Source organism: Astyanax mexicanus, chromosome 3 (assembly GCF_023375975.1).
Source record: "Astyanax mexicanus isolate ESR-SI-001 chromosome 3, AstMex3_surface, whole genome shotgun sequence".
In the NCBI taxonomy this organism is placed as follows: domain Eukaryota; kingdom Metazoa; phylum Chordata; class Actinopteri; order Characiformes; family Acestrorhamphidae; genus Astyanax; species Astyanax mexicanus.
This window is the reverse complement of record NC_064410.1, coordinates 54,726,700-54,747,453: the sequence shown is the minus strand read 5'-3', so window position 1 is coordinate 54,747,453 and position 20,754 is coordinate 54,726,700. Positions and strand designations below refer to the sequence as shown.

At 38.7% G+C, this 20,754-nt stretch overlaps 1 protein-coding gene across 2 annotated transcripts in view; it reads left to right on the top strand.

The window, feature by feature from the left end:
- Positions 1-20,540, top strand: part of smurf1 (SMAD specific E3 ubiquitin protein ligase 1) — a 45,829-nt gene extending 25,289 nt beyond the window's left edge. The window contains exons 2-18 of one of the 2 annotated variants that reach the window (XM_007247810.4): positions 3,895-3,933; positions 5,579-5,687; positions 5,792-5,925; positions 6,061-6,126; positions 6,227-6,302; positions 6,445-6,683; positions 7,089-7,173; positions 8,363-8,509; positions 8,873-9,074; positions 11,349-11,452; positions 11,704-11,818; positions 12,003-12,181; positions 13,192-13,329; positions 14,818-14,938; positions 15,079-15,280; positions 17,079-17,154; positions 17,980-20,540. In XM_007247810.4, coding sequence (XP_007247872.1) covers positions 3,895-3,933; positions 5,579-5,687; positions 5,792-5,925; positions 6,061-6,126; positions 6,227-6,302; positions 6,445-6,683; positions 7,089-7,173; positions 8,363-8,509; positions 8,873-9,074; positions 11,349-11,452; positions 11,704-11,818; positions 12,003-12,181; positions 13,192-13,329; positions 14,818-14,938; positions 15,079-15,280; positions 17,079-17,154; positions 17,980-18,079 — 2,132 coding nt within the window. In that variant the 3' untranslated portion in view covers positions 18,080-20,540. Of the gene's footprint in view, positions 1-3,894; positions 3,934-5,578; positions 5,688-5,791; positions 5,926-6,060; positions 6,127-6,226; positions 6,303-6,444; positions 6,684-7,088; positions 7,174-8,362; positions 8,510-8,872; positions 9,075-11,348; positions 11,453-11,703; positions 11,819-12,002; positions 12,182-13,191; positions 13,330-14,817; positions 14,939-15,078; positions 15,281-17,069; positions 17,155-17,979 lie in introns of both variants that reach the window. The other variant, XM_007247809.4, reaches the window with a different exon arrangement.
- The last annotated feature ends 214 nt before the right edge of the window (positions 20,541-20,754 follow it).

Sequence of the window (20,754 nt, the reverse complement as noted above, 5' to 3'; positions counted from 1 at the left end):
TCTCAAAAATTAATTAGTCTAAAAAATAATTCTTCTCTGATCTTTAGTGGTTCTTCCCATGCACCAGATCTAAATCCAGTAGAACCCATTTGTAATGTAGTATAACAGCATGAAGAATCTTCAGGAACTGTGGAGCAGAATCTCAAAGGAATGTTTCCAGCATCTTGTGAAATACATGCCTTGAATAATTGAGGCTGTTTTAAAAGCAAAACCCTACTCAGTATTAGTATTCCGAGGGTTAGGTCCTTCTAATGTTCTCCAGAACAAACAGCAGAACAGTATTGTATGTTCCTATGGCATGCATAAATTAGTGAGGAAGTTTGGCATGCTGAAGAAGGTCCTTCACAGAGAGGACACTGCTGATGTGTGTTTGTCTACCCACACACCATGTGGACGTGACTGAGCCTCCACTGCCCACTGGAGCATTTCCTCAGAGTCAGCATTGTCACAGTACAATGAGGAATACAGACGATCCCTCACTGTCCTGTGACACTCAATCATGCACACGTGATCTTCCCGACATTGCGTTTGTCTTGTCTTGTCTTTTTGTTCCCCCTCTTCTTCTTTCACCAGTTACATAATCTTGTATGTTGTAATCAGTCTGGTTGTTTCAGTATTTATTATAGTTTTTATCTCTAACTTCAATGTCTTCTGTAAATAATCAGAAACCATCAGAATTGTATATACAGTGCTTGTCAAAAGTTTAGCCACACCTTAAATTCATTTTTTTTATTATGTTAAAACTTTCTGCATTCTAGATTAAGTCAAAAGTCATCCAAACTATAAAGGAAAACATATAGGAATGATTTAGTGAACAAGAAAGTGTTAAACAAACCAGAATGTTTTATATTTTAGATTCTTTAAAGTAGCACTCCCTGCTTAGTAGACATCTTGGCTGGATGTTCTGTCAGCTATATTATGTGGGAGAGTCACCTGGAATGGCTTTTAATTAACAACTGTTCTAAACTTGTTCAGAGTTACCATATTTTTCACACTAATTTGCACTTAAATCCTTTAACTTTCCCAAAAATCGACAGTGCGCCTTGTGTGAATTTTACCAGTCAGGTTGTTAGGAGCAGTAAAGCCACTTTGCTGAAGTTCAGCGTTAAAAAGGGGTTTCAGTGAAGCTACTCCAGCACTGGGTTACCAGAACACGGAGTTCTTCAGTGTAACGTTGTTGGGCGGCATTCACTAGCGCTAGGCGCTGCTTACCGTGGCTAGTGCTGTTGCTAACCACGCTGTTGAAAATATTGGAAATCTAAGCTTACTGTAATTAAACGGAAGTGCTGTACTCATGCAAATACACCGATTTCAGGAGAAAAATCTATGTAGGTGTTTAAGAGCATTAGTTGTGTTGTGATGAGGTAGAGTTGGTATACAGTGCATAGCCTTATTTCACTGGTTGTATGGCATGCATTATCAAAGTTTTGGGATGTGTTGCATCGTATTTTGAGTGATCAAATTTGTCCATTTTAAATGCATCTTGGTTGTGTTTACAGTTACGTTTTTATATGGCTTTATCTTATCCAGGCTAAATCTTGATACTTAAGACCCTGTTTACACCTGATCACTTTAAAAGTCATCTTGAGTATCAAGACCTCTCTCAGTGCTACCGAAATTCCACTAGGAACTGCTCTGCAATGTTCACAGCAATCAGATTCTAGTGTGACTAACTGGATGTGCATATGGCTAGTAGTTGTAAATGCAAGTGGATAAAATTGTATCTAGATACTGGTCACATAAAGTGGCCAAGTGTAAACAGGATCTGAGTGTGTATATTGTCAAAAAAACAGTAAAATAAAAAAAAATTCAAATAACATTCACGTAAAAATTAGTGGTGCTATGTCACTGTGTGTATTATAACATCTCCAAACTCTCTTCCTGAGAGTAGTATTATTATAGTATTATTGGTCCCACTTTAAAATAAGACTACCTTTATAAAGGGTTTAGAAATGGTTTACGATTAGTTTATTAATGGTTACTAATTAGGTTGTAAATGCCTTAAAATCATTAATAATCAGTAATAACACATGTCGAAGGGCCAACAATATAGATGGCTATGGGTTCACTATTTAACAAACAACAGGTCGTTGTTGCCCTTTCTTTGTATGTGTTATAAGTGATTATTAATGATTTTTAAGGTATTCACAAACGAATTAGTAACTATTAATAAACCCATTGTAATTAACCATTTATATACCCTTTATAAAGGTAGTCTTATTTTAAAGTGGTACTGTATTATTTATAGTTATCACAACAACAGCTGGTTTGGTTAACTTAGGTGAGCTGGTGATAAAATTGGACACATGCACTGGGGAAAACCTTTTGTACAGTACTTTATATATCATAAAATATGTTCATAGTTATAAAAGTTATGTCTGCTGTAACAATCTCACTGTGTTTGTATTATACAGGTTTTTAATTCCTTACTGTAACTAATTTCCTCATTGTTGTGATTAGGAGTGTTTGTGACACTGTGAAGCAGTTCAACAGCACCATTACAGTTAAACAAGAAGTTAAGTTAAGATGTTTGTAAGTGTAGCAGTCACAAAGTCTGTTGGAAAACATTTGAATAACAGCTTGCACACTTCTTCTGTGCTATGGCTCATTAACTATTATGATTAATAGGTGCTGGGAAACCCAGTTTTGATATTTTCTGTTCAGTATGTTCCTTCATTTCCCAATGTACACAGTGTGTTTTAGATAAGCAACACATTACAGTGCTGACCACACCTGATCCCTCTCTCACGACGGCCCAACACAAGCTGATACAAGCCCAGCTTCTGGCGTCCGGTGGTGCTACTCAATACAGTGAGCTATGATAAAGTAAAGTGGCCTGAAAGCACTGCGCTTCAACCACATATGCAGTGACCTTTGATATTTTCCCATTAGGCGCTGCCAAGGGAGTTGCACAAAAGTTCTCTCAGACTGATGGCTTCAGTCTTAAGATACACAGGAAGAGTCATGGGGAAATCATACTGACTCAGAGACAGGATGGTCACTGCTTGTTCTGTTCGTTTGTAGTGTTGGGGCAGTTTGCTCTTATTGTTCTTTGTATAAATATACTGATCTGCTTTTGTCAAATTTCTGTTTTCTCTGTTGTGTATATTTAACATACATATTCGAGTATATACTTCTATATTTCTTTGCTGTCTGTTAAAAACCTTATATTTCCAATTTTGCCCTTTTGCCTGCTGTTGCAGTGAGAATCAAAGAGAGTGTTACTTTTTAAGCTCCACAATTGACTGACATGTTAATTCACCAACCACAATACCTTTGTTTATGGGGCTTTCTCCTCTATGATCATGTCTACCAGCAAGTTGATTGGCTCTTTTGCCAGAGGGCAGGACTTTATCTACAGTTTTGTGAGAACTCACAATTATTTTGCAATTAGTGCATGATCTCCTTATTAAATACTCGTTTACCACACATAATACTGTTGCCCTGAAAAACACAAGCTTTTATCTTGTCCAGTGTTCTAGTTTTAATAGTATATGTTAGTTTGGAAGCCACATTTTTAAAGTAGTCTTATTGGTCAGTTACCTACTTTATTTTTTTTAGAACTAGTTAAACCTTTTCTGATAGGCGTGTTAATAGTTTGTATCAGTTCTCAGAAACAGTATTTTTAAGATTGGTGTCAGACTGTGATTCATTTTGTGTTGTGTGTATATATATATATATATATATATATATATATATATATATATATATATATATATATATATATATATATATATATATATATATATATAGTAACCCCTGCACTGTGATATGAGTCATATCACCAAGTTCTTGCCGTACACAGCCCTGGCGTATGACTGTGTGAACTTTGGTTTGATTAGAAATTTGAAATTTGTTACAGTACTGATGAATGTTTTTCTCTTTCTCTTTCAGTATTATGTGCCAAAAACCTAGCAAAGAAAGACTTCTTCCGTGAGTACACATCTATCTTTCTGATTCCTGTGTCTGTTCCCCATACCCTGTTGTTTGCTGCAGCTTTGTAGATGTTTGTTTTCCTCTCAGATGCTCAGCAACAAAGCGCAGATGAATGCTTGCGTTTAAGCCCAGAGAGCCTCTTGCGCACAGGCTGTTTTGACTATCACATTTATTATCCCAAAAACTCAGAATGATGAAGAGCTTTCAGAGCCGCCTACCCCTGGCTGCTTTGTTCCGTCGGCTGGGGAATTCACCTCCTCATTCAGCAGCTCCAAATCACATTCCACCCACAGATATTTGGACACGCAGCGCTGGGGCTGGAGCTCACTGTGCTGAAGTTAGTCAGTATTGCACAGAGTAACAAGGCTACTGTGAGTGACAGACCTGACTGCCTGTCCCACTGCCCTCAACCATTCATGGCCCACATATTATGCTAATGACTGATGTAACAGTGCGTCATATTCAGCCCACATCCATAGGACTGGCATGTCGAGCCATTACGCTGAGCTCTGGCATGACAGCAGCTAATCAATGAGGAAGTATTTGTTAAAAGAAAAAAAAAAAAGAGAGAGAGACAAAGCGTGAGGACGACTGTGACAAATTCGAGAGTGCTAAGTAGCGGATGTTTCTTGGCTCTGAATTATTTCCTTACAGTCTTTTTTTCCGGTTGTAATTGAGTCTTTATTATTTATTGAGAAATTGTCCAGAACCGAACAAAATTAAACATTTGGCCAAAGGCTGAAAATACCTGACACAGTTTTTCACAGGTAATAAATTACGTAGCCTGGATTTATTTTTTCTTACTTTTTAAAGAAAAAGGCAATTGCAAAATTGCAGTTAAATATTCATCTATCGCAATTTTTTAAAACATTTTTAATATCCCAGCAGGCATGAAAACAAATTACAATATATTTACATCAACAGTGCTATGTTAGTTACGAAGTTACCTCAGTAGTGCTATTCTAATAATACATTTTGCAGTGCTACTCAAGTCACGTGGGTGAAATTTACACAAAAAAAAGACACACTGTCTTTTGCTAAACAAACAAATGCAAAGAAAAAGTTAGCTCAGCTAACATTACTATGCTATTTCTGAAGACATATTAAACGAATAGAGTATTAAAAGAGTGTTTGGCTCTTGGTGGCTCTCTCTGCAGTGTGTAACGGCAGCGCCCTGACACACTGTGCTGCTGAGGGTGTAATGTGGGTGTGCCTCCACTACTTAAAATGAGTCCTAACATTAACTTTTTAAAAGTCATATTGTAGTGTTCAGTTTAGTCATTGTTCAGTGAAACAGATTTGATCTTTTCACTTCATATTTTAGGTTCCAAATATTGCATGCTGCTTTACTACTCTCACTGCTTTACAATCTGTAGTAATTGGAGAGCTATTGAGCTCTTGACCATTTTTAGCTGTGTCTTCAGGGCATGGGGATTGCCGTATGAATGAGTAGAGTTCATGAAGAAAGCTGTAAATCCAAGCCGTTAAACCTGAAAACTGTGTGAAATGTCCCAGGCCAATTTTCACGCACAGTTTGGAAAGGGCATGTAGGCGTTTCCCGTTCAGCCTTGCTCTGCTGCAATAGATGGCCGTTCTTTCATCCCCAGTTTTAATTCTTCCGCAACACTGGTTTCTCTTGCAGGGTTGCCTGACCCTTTTGCCAAAGTCGTCGTCGATGGCTCGGGTCAGTGCCACTCCACAGACACAGTCAAGAGCACGTTGGACCCCAAATGGAACCAGCATTACGACTTGTAAGCATATTTCTGGCTTGTTTGCAGCTGTCTTAAAACGTCCAGCCAGACTCTTTAGTGCATTGTTATTGATTTTTCTTCATTTGTCTCTGTGTGTGTTTCAGATATATTGGGAAGACAGATTCCATCACGATTAGTGTATGGAACCATAAAAAGATCCATAAGAAGCAGGGGGCTGGCTTTCTAGGCTGTGTTCGGCTTCTGTCCAACGCCATCAGCAGACTCAAGGATACGGGCTGTGAGTGACCTTCACACTATTCATATTTAATAGTGCAGAAAAAGAGCTTCAGCTGGGAAATCTGAACCGTTTTTCCTCCCTAAATATCTGCTGTATTCTGAGGACTGACCTTTTGGATGTCTGTCGTTTCAACAGACCAGCGATTGGACTTATGCAAGCTGAACGCCTCTGACAGTGATGCTGTGCGAGGTCAAATAGTCGGTATGTAGCAATGGAACACAACACGGTCTTGGAGAACACTATCTTGCTTTCTGAAGCTCAGTGAAGTCAGATATTTTATATTATTTTCCACTGTTTTCAGTGAGCCTCCAGACCAGAGACAGGATTGGCAGTGGTGGGCCTGTGGTAGACTGTAGAGGACTTTTAGAAAATGAAGGGTGAGTGAGAACTCTGTAGAAGAGCCATTCTTTTTTCTTTTTAGAGAAATACTTTGATCAGCACCGCCCTCTGCTGGAGGAAATACTATTATCTTCAAAGCCATAAATTCCTGAGCTGCAACTGTCTATAAATGTTTCTTAGACCGGTCTTTGAGGACTCCGGGCCTGGACGGCCTCTCAGCTGTTTCATGGAGGAGCCTCTGCCCTACTCGGACCCCACGGGGGCTGCCGGAGGGGGAAGCTGCCGTGCCCTGGAGTCACCCAATCAAGAACAGAGGCTCCAAGCACAACGAATCCGCAACCAGGAGTCTAGAAGTCACGCACACACCCCACAGAACCGGCCACACGGGCACCAGTCACCTGACCTGCCTGAGGGCTATGGTAAATGAGTCCAAAGTTTGTCTTATGTTGGTTGAGCTGCTTTGTATTCACCCACTCTTAAACAGTTATAAGTAAACTGGCTTAAGCTGCCTGTACCACTGGGAGCTTGTAGAGACACGGCTAAAGTACAGTGTCTTGTGGAAAGAATGATTATGTTCTTGTTTTGTTGGCCATACAAGCACCATTAAGATTCTCAGAAGATTAGCAAACAGCTGTACCCTCTGTAATGGCAGCATGACCCTCATGTTGTGATTAGCGAAGACAGCAGCTGTAATTAAGCCTCAGGCTGGACACAAGGCATGACCCCTGTTAGCATGAGCCTCCAGAGAGCTGGCCCAGCTATGATCTGCTGTCTTAACTGCCCAGAGCTCATCTGCTTTTTTCTTCTTCTGTATGCCATTACAGAACAGAGGACCACTGTTCAGGGCCAGGTTTATTTTCTGCACACACAGACTGGCGTAAGCACTTGGCATGATCCCAGAATACCACGGTAGGTTTGAAAACTTCAGAACCTCTTTTTCTTAACTAATCAACCCATATTTTATTTATTGACCAACTAACTAAATAATCAATATTCTAACTTGATGACACATGTTACTCTTAAGGTTAAAAACAAGTTCCACATTAAGTTTTGAGCTCATGGCAAGGCGACATGAATTATTAGAGTTATCTGAGTTAAAGCCAGCCTAATAGTGGGTGCTGAATGGATGAGGCATTCCACTTCCGAAGTTGTGCAAGCAATAAACACTCCTCAAACCACAGTGTCTTTATGTTTATTCCATGAATATGTCACTGAAGATATTACCACCCACAGTAGACAGTGCAGTAGGCGGTAATGATGTGAACAGTAGAAATGCAATATGGCCCTAAAATAATATCACTGTATTTATCACGAAAATGGCATGAAATATAATCTTGACGATATGACAAAACACTGAATTAAAAAAAAATACTTCATTACATTTTATTATTGTATATGATATGATATGGCACACCCCTAAGAAACTGAGAAATTAAAAAATATAAGAATTTTATCAAATTTATAACAGAAGTCAATGATCCAGAATGTCATGATAATAACAATGCACTGTATGTATCTCCATATATTCAGGATTAAAGTAAAATAAAGGATATTGGACAGATATAATCTGTCTCTAGTAGATATATAATGGAAAATGAGAAGTCTAACTTTCTTTTGCTAAAAACAGCTAAACAAAAAAGTCACACCCTGATGTGATAATTAGGGGTGGGTGATATGGCACGATATTTCAGGGTATAATATCAATCATTCACGATTTTCAAAAATGTTGGTGATATTATTGCGTAGTATACGATATGGCACACCCCTAGTGAACAGACAAGCAACTCTGAACTGAAAAATCACATCCACATTCAGTGCCAGAGGCCTCAGCATGCAGGTCTTCTTTAGCTTTAGCTTCCATGGGATGTGCCAAAAAAAAAAAAACATGGGAGACAGTGCTAGCCCCAAATCACATGATCTTTAGCTAGCATGACACTGTGTTTAAAACATATACAAATAAGAACACGGAACACATTAATGAATAGAAGATTTGCACTGATATATGAAAGGTCCAAACCAAACTAAATTGAACAGTTGAGTGGTCTGATGGGTCCACTGGTGTAAAGCAGCATGGTGATGGATCCCCTTGCCCCTGCAGGGATCTGAACAGTGTGAGCTGTGAGGAGCTGGGCCCTCTGCCACCTGGCTGGGAGATCAGGAGCACAGTATCGGGAAGGATTTATTTTGTCGACCACAATAACAGAACAACACAATTCACAGACCCCAGATTACATCACATCATGAGGTAAACACACACATGCACAAACACACACACACACACTACAGGATTTACCATCCAGTGTTTGTCTTTGTGCTTCTGCTCATAACATCTGATTACTGACCCTTTTAAATGATCCCTCATTAAGTTATGTTAATCATTTATTACATCGAACACGCTCCCCAGAGTAATTTGAGTCCCAAATTATGATAATGGCTTGCTTATGTTTGAGTTTATTTATTTGATTTATATGCTAGCAATTAATATGATTGAGCTGTACACGTGGAAGTTTCACTCAGGTGCTGTGTCATGACCTGCCGTAATAAAATACTGAGGTGTGAGCAAACCAGTCATTTGTTTATAACATATGTTTGTATGCGTGTGCAACAGCCAGCACTCTCAGGTGAAAGAGTCGAGCCAGGCTCTGCCGGTGCAGATGGAGGTACCTGTGGAGGAAGGTGAGGGAGAGCTTCCGGTGCGCTATGAGAGAGATCTGGTCCAGAAGCTCAAGGTGCTGCGCCACGAGCTCTCCCTACAGCAGCCTCAGGCTGGCCACTGCCGCATAGAAGTGTCTCGAGAAGAGATCTTTGAGGTACAACATCGATATCTCTCAAATTATCCATTAACTTATAAACTATACCCTGTGATTGTAGCAGATATTATTATTGAATTGTGAAGAAAAGAATATCTCTTATTATCTGCTCTTTTAGGTGAAATTGCTGCAGAGCTTTTAAAAGGTAGTCATTATTAAAGAGTTCCAGAAAAAGATGAGAGGATAAATTGGACCAGTCATGACGTCATGTTCCTTTCTAAAACATGACTTGGCTGCAAATAATCACAACGGCAGCACAATGTGAACAGTCCATGCATAGCCAAGTGCTGACTCGGTACAACCCAATCTTGGTTTTGGAGCATCACTGCCTGCTCATTTTTTAGTTTTTCCTGTATCTAGAAAAGCTTAAGCAATGCAAGACTTTCCTGAGGTGAATTGGATCTGCTAGGGCCAGGATGTGGCACTTCAGGACCAGGATTAAGACTTGCTATACCTTTTTCGTCTTCAGGGTTATATGTAATATAAACTGTCTGTTCAATCCAGCCAATGTAGCTCTGATTTACACTCTCAGCATCAACAAAGAATAGAGAGCTAACCTCATTAGAACACAAAGCAGTCTGTAATCAAATAATTAGTAAGAGTATCGTATTTTCCACACTATAAGGTGCACCCGGATTATAAGGCACACGATCAATAAACGTCTATTTTCGTACATAAGGTGCATTGGATTATAAGGTGCATTATGCGATACTAGTAAGGAACAGGGCTTTTTCACCATGTTTTCTTTCTAATTCATCATGTCTTGCGACTGGGTGGTTCTGGGGTAAATAAAAGCAAAGCTAACAAAACTGTAATTCATAAAATAAAAAGAGTGAAGCGCTTCCATTTCTTTACAGTAAGCTTAGATTTCCAGATTTCCACTAAGGCTGGATGCAGCAGCATTAGCATTAGCACCTGACCGCTAGCCATGGTTAGCAAATATTGCCTGACTGCCCAATACTGAGGAATCCTGAGTGTTCCAGTAAGCAAGGGCACTATTAGCTAGCTGTTCATCCCACGTAGCTTGTTTTAACATGGTAATTGCGCAGACAACAGTTCCCGTTTGCTTACTCTGCACATCCGAAAAGCTTGGGCTTAGCACGGGTAGTGGCTAATGTTAATGCTGCTCCAGCAGCACTAGCCGGGGTTAGCAGCTCGCTACAGGCCAATATTCACCTCTGAGCAGCGGAAGAGTTAGCGGCTAATGCTAATACTGCTTCTGCCTGTGTGCTGGAGAAACTTTACTGAAACTCCTGTATAACGCTCTATTTCAGTGAAGTGGCATAACTGCTCCTTACAACCTGACTGGTAAAATTCATACATTTTGGGGAAAAATAAAAGATTTTAAATGTGCCATATAGTGCGAAATATACGGTACACATTTTGAATCTGAAGTTTCCATAAAATGTACACAAAACATTCACACTGGAGGTGATGACAGAAAGCAGCACAAACAAGAAATCTGCAGCACAATAGAGAAGCACACTTTGTTGACTGAGATTTGATTTGGGTTAAGAAAGTGTTTTGAACACATAAATAATTTAAGTACTTAGAACAATGTATTTGGGTCATAGTTTAGACGTGTTATTAAATTTGGTGGTGAATGATGAAGGCTGGTTTTGCATTTTGATGTGGACTAAAGCTTGTTACTTTTCAGAATGGTTTATATATTAGTAAATGTGGTAGATGCAGGTGCATGGTCATGCCTGTGTGTAACCCTTTATAGGCATGCCTATTTGTCGCCATGACTATTAAAACACTATCCAATAATATTGGGATCACCCACTTCCTTACATTACTACTTCTCCTGTCACTGAATACAATCAAATCTTTACAGCAATGCTCCAAATATATAGTATGCCTGTTAAAAAATATTATTTGGTTCAGTGTAGTACCAAAAATGATTCTAAGGTTGATATGAGCTGAATAAAAGTTTTCCAGTCCTAAATAGATCCCTGTTTGCTTAGAGTGTGGTAATAATGCATTGTAGGTTCTGTAATAAAGACATTTACTTTCTCTAGAACTACAGTGTTTGGCTGTAAAGGTATTGGAAACTCGCCTTTAACTCACTGATAATTATTTAATGTGTTTCAGTTGACAGTATGCATAATTAAAAATTATATAAATTTCCATAATTTATAGTTGTTAGGGACAATGTGTGAAATTTGAGTTCACAGCATGGGATTTAAGCTTGTTTAATCTAAATTATATTTTGTATTTTAATTTTCTGTAAATTTTTGCTGCTGTAAATGTAATGCTCTGTGTGTCCCATAGGAGTCCTACAGGCAGATCATGAAAATGAGGCCCAAGGACCTAAAGAAGCGGCTAATGGTTAAATTCCGGGGGGAAGAAGGCTTAGATTATGGTGGAGTGGCAAGGTGAGACATATTGTCTTGGCTTCCTTCATTCCTAGCATAACAGTGACCCCATGCTTCCCTCAGGGTTCTTCCTTCTGCCAGTAAAACAGTTTGATTTATCTTGGCCAAAAAGGAAATGGTAGAACATCCAGCATGTTCTGAAATGTCTGTGCTGAGATTTAATCACAGTATTAGGCTGTGTGGTGTAGAGTTGGCCCGCTTATGAACTTTCTTGTTTTCTTTTGTATTTTTGTTTTTTTGTGATTTTTCAGGGAATGGTTGTATCTTCTTTGTCATGAGATGCTGAATCCATACTATGGCTTGTTCCAGTACTCCACAGACAACATCTACACACTACAGATCAACCCAGACTCATCCATCAACCCTGTGAGTTATGTAACCTCTTCTGGCAGGGTTATTATCCTGAACGTCACGGCCTCTGTGGAAATCGCTCTGTTTAGAAAACGTTAAACAAATAAAAGGATGGCTCTCTGACGTTTGCAGCCTGTGGAGGTCATGTCTCTGAGACAACAAACTGAGTGCCTGAGCTGAGACTTGTTCTGTGTTTCAGGACCACTTATCTTATTTCCACTTTGTGGGGCGGATCATGGGCCTGGCAGTGTTTCACGGTCACTACATCAATGGCGGCTTCACACTGCCCTTCTACAAGCAGCTCCTGGGGAAGCCTATTCAACTGTCTGATCTGGAGACTGTGGACCCAGAGCTTCACAAAAGCCTCGTCTGGATCCTGTGAGTAACCTGGAGCCATATTTTTAGTTTATGTAACTAAAACAAACAAATAATACACTTAATGTTAATCAGATAGTTGAATGGCTGATTTTGAATTATTCTGAAAGCAGAATTATGGTGAGTTTTTCATTGAGTGGTACATACACTGCTTTTCTATTAGACAAATTTGGTACCTAGAATTGTTTTTCTTCTCCAAACTGGCTTGTTCATGGGTCCATCCAATTCCAAGTATATCATTTTTAGGTATATTGTGATATGAAAATAGATGATCATACCTTGTACATTTGCCTAAATAATACAACTAAACAGAGAATCACACAAGTTAGATTTTCTCAAAATTGTAGCAATCAATTGATGAATTGAGTAATCAGCAGGTTAATCAATAATGAGAATATATAGCGAATGTCTCCTCCGATACATGTGAAGTCCGACTCCGCCTCTTTTTCAAACTGTGGCTGATGCAGCGTTACCGAGCATCATCATAGTGTGCTCGGAGGAAAGTGCAGCGACTCTATTCCGATACATCAGCTCACAGACGCCTTGTGCTGATCGACATCACCTTTTGGAGTGATGTGGGGAGAGAGCACCATCTACCCACCCAGAGAGAGCAAATCCATTTGTGCTCTCTCTGGGCTCTGGTAGCTGATGGCAAGCTGCATGAACAGGATTCATGTAGCATGAATCCTGATCATAGTGGTAGTGCTTAGCCTGCTGGGCCACTCGAAGCCTTGGAAAAGTGGTTTTAATAAAACGTGCTTCTCCAAAATCCTCTGTAGCCATGTTTTCCATCTCTCAGTATTGTTCTGTTAAAGATCAAATGTCCAAATATTTACCAAAATATGTTAAAAAAGGATAAAGGTTTTCATAGGGTCTCAGTTATTTTTCACATGACTCTAGCACAAGAGCATTGACTGGTTTGCAGCACAGATTCTAAACTAAAGCCTGAATGACTCATGAATGTTCTCAGGCTTTAAAGAAATTCCTCAATGTCTGTTTCTTTCATCCTGCAGAGAGAATGACATCACGTCTGTTCTGGATCACACGTTCTGCGTAGAACACAATGCTTTTGGCAAATTCCTCCAGCATGAACTGAAGCCCAACGGCAGGAACATCCCAGTTACGGAAGAGAATAAGAAGGAATATGTGAGGTATGGCAGAGGTGCAGTTAGAGGGATTTAGGCTGTGGCTATAATTTCAGCTTCTGTGTCTCACACTGTCTGTTAAGAGCATATCTACCAGCAGAGGGCAGCACTTGGCAGAGTCGGGAAGTTTGGCAGAGTGTTCAAACACTCCTGTTTTTTTTTCGCTGTCAGCTTGATTAAGTGATGCTAGACTTATACACTGCTGGTTAGGTCTTTATTGAAGATAAATAAATGTCAGTGTTTTAAGTTGTTCATAGAATGTACAACCTCATGGTCTATAAATGTACATTTAAATAATGGTCTAGAAATGTACTATGCATATACAGTAAACATCTGTATTTTCATAGTTTATATATTATTGTCTGTCTATTGAAAAAGTAATAATAATATATGTATAGTGTAGACCAGGGGTGTCAAACTCAATTATATGAAGCACCATATTGCACTCAATTGTCCGTTGTTTATTCAAAATATGCCAAAAACTGCAACAGCAAATATAAGCATTTGAAGCAGACCCTAGAATAAAATATCTGTCCTTAAATTATATATAATAATTTAACTTATGTGTGTTGTAGACTTGTGGAAAGTTCCTTACAGAACTCTATCTTTCACTTTAACTCATGAACTTCCTACATGACATATACTTAACATCCTGAAAGCATAATTACAGGACAGTGTGTGAATCTGTGTTTGTTCATCTGACCTTATTTACAGAATGTAGGAATGCTGGGTTAGTGCTTGAGATAAAAGCAGCTCCTTTTAAAAGTGTATTTTTTTATTTTACTGTTCTGTTCCAACTATTTTAGCAATTCAAACTGTTTGATTGTGTTTTACGTTCTATAAAACATTATAAAGGAACAAAGTGTTAAAATATATGTTCTGAAGTTGCATGTATGTTACATCAAAATTTGAATCTTAAAATGTTTACCCATTATAAGAAACAAACATTAATGAGCTGCACACAGAATTTATGTGATTTTAATTAATAAATGGGTCTGGGCTCTTATGGGTTAAAATATATATATATATATGTGTATATGTATAACAATAGGATTCATTAGTTACAGATACATTTTAAATGTATTCAGAAGCATGTTTTTTTAAACTATTCACTTTTAGGCAGCTTTTCTATGTTAAAAGTTCATTAGTTCTTGGATTTATTTTCTGAGTAAGCACAGAGGCAAAGAAATTAAACGTATTGTGACCAGTTATGACCATTTTGTACTAATTGCACTCTTTTATATAGCAATTAACTTTTATTACGATGAATATTCAGATATTGATTAATTAGTAATACATTAAATTAAAGCCCTATTAAGACCATAGGAAGCCACAGTAGTTTGGAATTGATTTGAAATGTAAAACTGATGTTTGTATATATTGTGTTCGTACTACAAATTTACTATACCATCTAGGTTGTCACTCATCTGTACACCTGATTTGATTTGGTTTTAATTAGAGTTCTCATGTTCTGTTTCTGCTCTTTATTTTTAGACTCTACGTGAACTGGAGGTTCATGCGAGGCATTGAGGCCCAGTTCCTTGCTCTGCAGAAAGGGTTCAACGAGCTCATCCCACAGCATCTACTCAAACCGTTTGATAACAAGGAGCTTGAGGTATACTGTCTGTCATATTCAGACTCAATAATATTCTCTTGCTTTAACTATTGGCTACTCATTTTACTGTAGAGTGTTGATTAGTGTTGAGCATGTTTGATCATTTTGTTTAGCTAATGCCTTTTGTGCCTCTTTCACAGCTGATCATCGGCGGTCTGGGAAAGATCGATCTGAACGACTGGAAGGCCAACACGCGGCTGAAGCACTGTGTGGCTGACAGTAATATAGTGAAATGGTTCTGGCAGGCTGTGGAGTCTTTTGATGAGGAGAGGAGGGGAAGGCTGCTCCAGTTTGTCACCGGTTCAACACGTGTACCTCTCCAAGGCTTCAAAGCATTGCAAGGTGGCTAACAGATGAGCCATGCACACCATTCCTCTCACACAGTACATTATTGATTAAAGCCTCAAGCATACCTTTAATACTTAAGTTTTGTAGACACTGTTCACATGTAATTAAAGCTACTCGCTTAGATTATACATCATAACATCAGATCATTAGTATCAGCCAGTTTAAGATCCGTTTTCCTCCGTTTTCAGTTTAATTGCATTGTTTTTCCTTAGCTGCAGTTAAGTAGTTGCACAGGTCATCATAATTGGGATTTTAAGCAACCTTTTGCTGTTCTTATTATTGTGTTACACTAATCTTATTGTCTTTTATTCATAATAGTAAGGTCAGTTTTTCAAAGTAGCTTAAAACATCTACAATTAGATTTAAGCCAGAGATATACTTGCTGATAACTGTGTGTTTGTGTACATGTGATGTCTGCCTTGCGTATCCTGTGGCCTTTTTAGTGTGATCTTTGGGAAGGTCCTCAAAACATTTTTATTATTATTATTTTTTTTTGCATCGGCAGTACCGGGGACACATATTAGCCTGTGTGACGTCTTTTTCTGCCGTGATCATAAATTTATCCAAAGGCCAGACCTGCTAACATGTACGGGAATACGGGAATTTTGACCTCCTAGTACGTTTGTACAGTCCCATATTGTAAAGCAGGGGTTGGCAACTAAGTTTGACCACGGGCCAGATATTTTTCAAGCCATTACATAGCGGGCCACAAAAAAAAAAAAAAAAAATTAAGTGTAATGGGATCGAGTGCTACAAACTAGTAGCTCTCCAGCCCAGAGGGTTGTTGCACTCACTTGCAAAACAGTTGAATTCAAAGCAGGTAAACCCAATAAAACCCTGCCAGTGAATTGGGACAAAAACGCCCTTATAAGGAGATGGAGAACTCAGGAAACAGGCGGAAAAACAAGAACAGGTGTAAACTAAAGTAACGCAGAGCATGCCAGAGAGACAGGGGAGGAATGTAAACAAAATCTCCCAGGGAAATATTTTATTTATTTATTTATTTATTTTTATTAGGGTTCATTATAGTTTTATATATAGTTCATTCGATCTCACATTTCGGCAGTTTCTCTCTCTCGCACTCGCACACGCACACACTCGCACACACACACACACACACTCGCGCGCACACACACACACTCGCGCGCACACACACACACACACACACACCGAGAGAGCTGGCACATTTCCATTTTATTGAAGGTAGAGTATGCATCTACACTAATATTTCTCTCCTATATTAAAGCTCATACTCATAATATTCTTTCAAGGTTGGCAGGTCTGAAAGACTAATCTCCTCTAGTATTGCCAGGTTCACATTGTGTAAATCTGGAAGTTCTCACTGTGATCTCTGGTCTGCCATCTTGTTGAAGTTATATGCGTAGCACATGACAAAGTAGGTTCATGACACAGCCGATTGTCTAATCAAACGCATGGCCAAACAGCAAGTATATCTCTAGCATTAGAGTACGCCGCTGTAGGGTTGTAAAGCTGCACAATATTCACGGTTTGGTTACTACATGGTCTTGACCTTGCCAGCGGTTTCTGAGTTTAACTCGGGCTTATGAAATTTGATTCTGCATTATTCATCAGTCTTTATCCGCTGTATGTGCTTCGAGCGTATGTTATTTGTACAACTGCACTCACTGAACTGTGATGTCTGTACCTTTACACTCCTAGGAAACTAATTTAAATGTTTAACATATATAAATCTTCAGGTTGTGTTGTTGTCTTACCTGTATTGTAATTGGGAACAGTGATAACTAGAATGCATCTTTGTAAGGTTCTACAGGTTCTGCAGGACCAAGGCTCTTCACAATCCATTTGATTGATGCCAACACGGACAATTTGCCCAAAGCTCATACATGGTGAGGCTTCTAGATTATTGATTTTTAAATTATTTATTATCTCAAAAAAGAAAAAGTACATTGACCATTTTGTGTTTTTTTTTAAGTTGCTATATTTTAGAAGAATAATATGATTACACTCTTTTAAATAGTGTTTAACTTTTGTTATGCAGAGTATTCAGATACTGGAATTGGTTTATACATTCATTATTAATACAATAAATTAAAGCCCTATTGAGACATAGAAACCCTCAGTAGATCACTTGTGACTTGAAATTTACATCACCTAGAAGAGAAATCCGGTGTGAAGTGGACTTTGGGTGTAGTAAAACACTAGCTTATAATGCTAGAGATGGGTGCATAGCATTGCCCATGGAAATAAATGGCTATTTTTACACCATTAACAAGCTCAAAGTAGCTCTACTTCGTGGGGTGATAAACTGTCTGAAAAAAAATGCAATAAACTGTATTGTCTGTTAATAACCATTTTTGTCACTGATATATTGATAATACTGTAGAATAATAATGCTTTATTATATAATTATATAATTAATACTTAAGAATATTTAGACTAAAATTGGAATATAAAAATATCCTATCCTATGTGAATAAAATTAAACCAGTGTATTTTAACATGCCTGCTCATTCATATTAATGGGATCTCCTCACTAAGTACACACTCAGGGTAATAGTAAGTTCAGCAAAATGAATATGCAGTAATGTTGTCTGTATATTGTATGATGATGTGGTATTGTAATTATTGTGTAAGGCCAACTAGAAAGAGTTTTTAATGAAACATTTTAATGTTTACTTTTGTTCTTCTTCTTTCTCTCCCTCCCTCCCCAGTTTCAACCGCATCGACATCCCGCCTTACGAGTCTTACGAGAAGCTTTACGAGAAGCTCCTGACTGCCGTGGAGGAGACGTGTGGCTTCGCTGTGGAGTGAAATGTCTCGTCCAGCTCGCCCGCCAGCCAGCATTGACTAACCCACCTAACAGCTCCTTACCAACCTCTGATTCTCCCTCACGCCCCTCCTCCTGCTCCTCCTCCTCCTGACCCCGCCCCCAGCACAGGGTGGACAGACTGTTGCCTCCCTGCAGGCTTGAGCATCACCCGCAGCCCCTCTATCAGGAGCACAGAGAGGGTAGGCAGTACCCAGGGGCAGGAACTTGCGTACATTCACACACACACATACACACACACACACACGCTCGAGCAGCCTGGGTTATTCACACAGACAACTTCCAGGCAACTCTAGGACTATTTATTAAATGGGATCGTGATGTGGAATGCAAGTTCGTATTTGCATTATTTTAATGACAGGTACCACAAAAAAGAGAATAGGAGAATCTGTGTCCTTTTGTGTCCTCTTGCAGAAATCCAGCTTATTTTTTTTTTTTTTATTTTATTTTTTTTTTATGATTTTTCTGGTCACTAAAATGGTGGGTCATAGTCTTAAGTCTGGTTAGGATTCAGCTCAATAATCTAATAATTAAAACCTAATAATCCTCTCTGATCCTCTTCTTTGAGCCTGTGGTCTAAAGTAAGAGGTCCTGGTGAAGCTCTCCACCATGCAGGAGACTCTAAAGACATGACCAAGATCAGTCTACCCAGTCCAAGCTGGAGCTGGACAAGAGGTCAAAACTGAAATCTATGGATCTATTAGAATATTTCCAATCCTCGCTCTTTTTTTTTTTTTTTTTTTAATGAGCGACCCATCATAGGATGGCCTTGTACATTTCAGTGGTATCCGTTTTTTTCCACTTTTCATCGTTTTATTAGACGTTTTATTAATAAACTTCATTGCTTGTTGCGTGTGAAAGGTATTAATTAATAATTATATATTAAAAAAAAGATATCCGCCCTCATCCTCCTTCTTCTCCTCCTCTCACGATCAAGGATGTGAAAGCTCGGAAAGTCTTAGCCCTCTTTTTTTGGGACTGTTTAACGTGTTCTCATAGAAGCACAGAAGCACACATCTGTTATGGCTCACAGAGAGAGACCTCGTACAGGCTGAAGAGGGGATGGAAAGCCCTGGGAAATTCCTCTGATGTCAGCATTATCCAGAAAAAAGCCAGTATTTGCAATCTTAACACATCTTAACTGTCTTTTTAAACGTCTCATCTTTGTTTTTTTGTTTTGTTTTTGTTTTTTTGCACGTTGCACAGATTGTTGATTTTTATAAATGTTTTTTTTTTTGTGAGTTTTTAATTTACTGAGCGTTTCTTCTGATCAACTAAAAGCAAAATCTCCTTTTTAAGAGATAACATTGAGTGAGTGAAGCAATCATCCTTAAGTATTGAGTATCAAATAGTCCACCCTTTTATAAACTACGTACTTCTTTTGGTCTGTTTCCTTTTATTGGATTTATCCAGCAGATCTAAAGCAGACTGCTCGCCGTAGTGCTTTTTCCATTGCGTGGGAGATTTATGAAAAATGAAAAATGTGGTATTTGGAGTCATGAATGTTTCAGAGAAGCTCTTACTGTCCTAACGTCTAATCGGAGAGTGCTGATTTATGTTCTCTTGTTGACTTATTCTCTTATTAGCATTAACGTTAACGGTTTGTATCGTGTCTTCTACAGGAGTGCATTCGCTCACTGCACTCACTCGCATCCACCCTCATCCACTCGCATCCACTGCAAAGACTGTTATTCATCCGTCACTGTGTCCATCACTGAAACCACTTTTTGGAACAAACATCTTTTCTATGGCACTTTCACGAGCACATTCAGTAAGTAGTTCAGCCCTGGTTCTCATTCCAATGAGCGTGAGTCGTTGATCTCCCAGTGTAGGATATATTATCATTATTATTATTAATAATAAGGAGAAAATAATAGATACAAAAGAGAGCTGATGACTTGGACAGCAGTGCTTTTTTTAAAATCCTCCCTCCATCAGTCACTCTTTCTCAGCTGTGACGATCGATCCTCCCCCGTTTTTACTGTACATCTCTTCAGCGTGCAGATCTTGCCGTATGGATGTAAAGAGCAGTGAGGGGTTCTCAGATTTCGTTATGTAGTGCTCGATGTGCATGGCACCATATAAATTATCCTTCGTACAAAATTGACCGAAAAATGAGCCAATTTCTTAGTTCTAAGTGTTCTGCAACCACTTGATCTTTCTTTTTTTTTTTTAACTAATTATTTATTACTATGTAATGTCCTTTTAAGTATTGCTGCTATTATCATTATTCCCTGTTTTTCAGAAAAGCCTGATTTTTCTTGTGAAAGCTGTACACTACTCTCTTTTATTTTATGTATGAATCAAAGTATTTAAACCTGCTGCTAATTCAAAGAAGCCTGTCCCTTTGGCCTGGATTGAGTTAGCGTTGATGTAGGCTGGACCCCGGTGGTCATGTTCATATTTGTGATATATGCAATAAAATCCGACACCTTTATACTCCTTGTTCTGTCTTAACATGTCTTTTTTTCTTACATGTAACAGATTGAACAGAGTTTTTCATTTCAACAGCATTTGTGTGACCCGAGTGCTTTTGTTGTACTCCCTCAGAAAAATGACTAGAGCGGTGATCTGTTGTTCGGAACTTGGATAAACACAAAAGAGATGGACATTTTAATGTTGTGTTATAGTGGGAATGACTAGTCAGTTTGGAGACGAG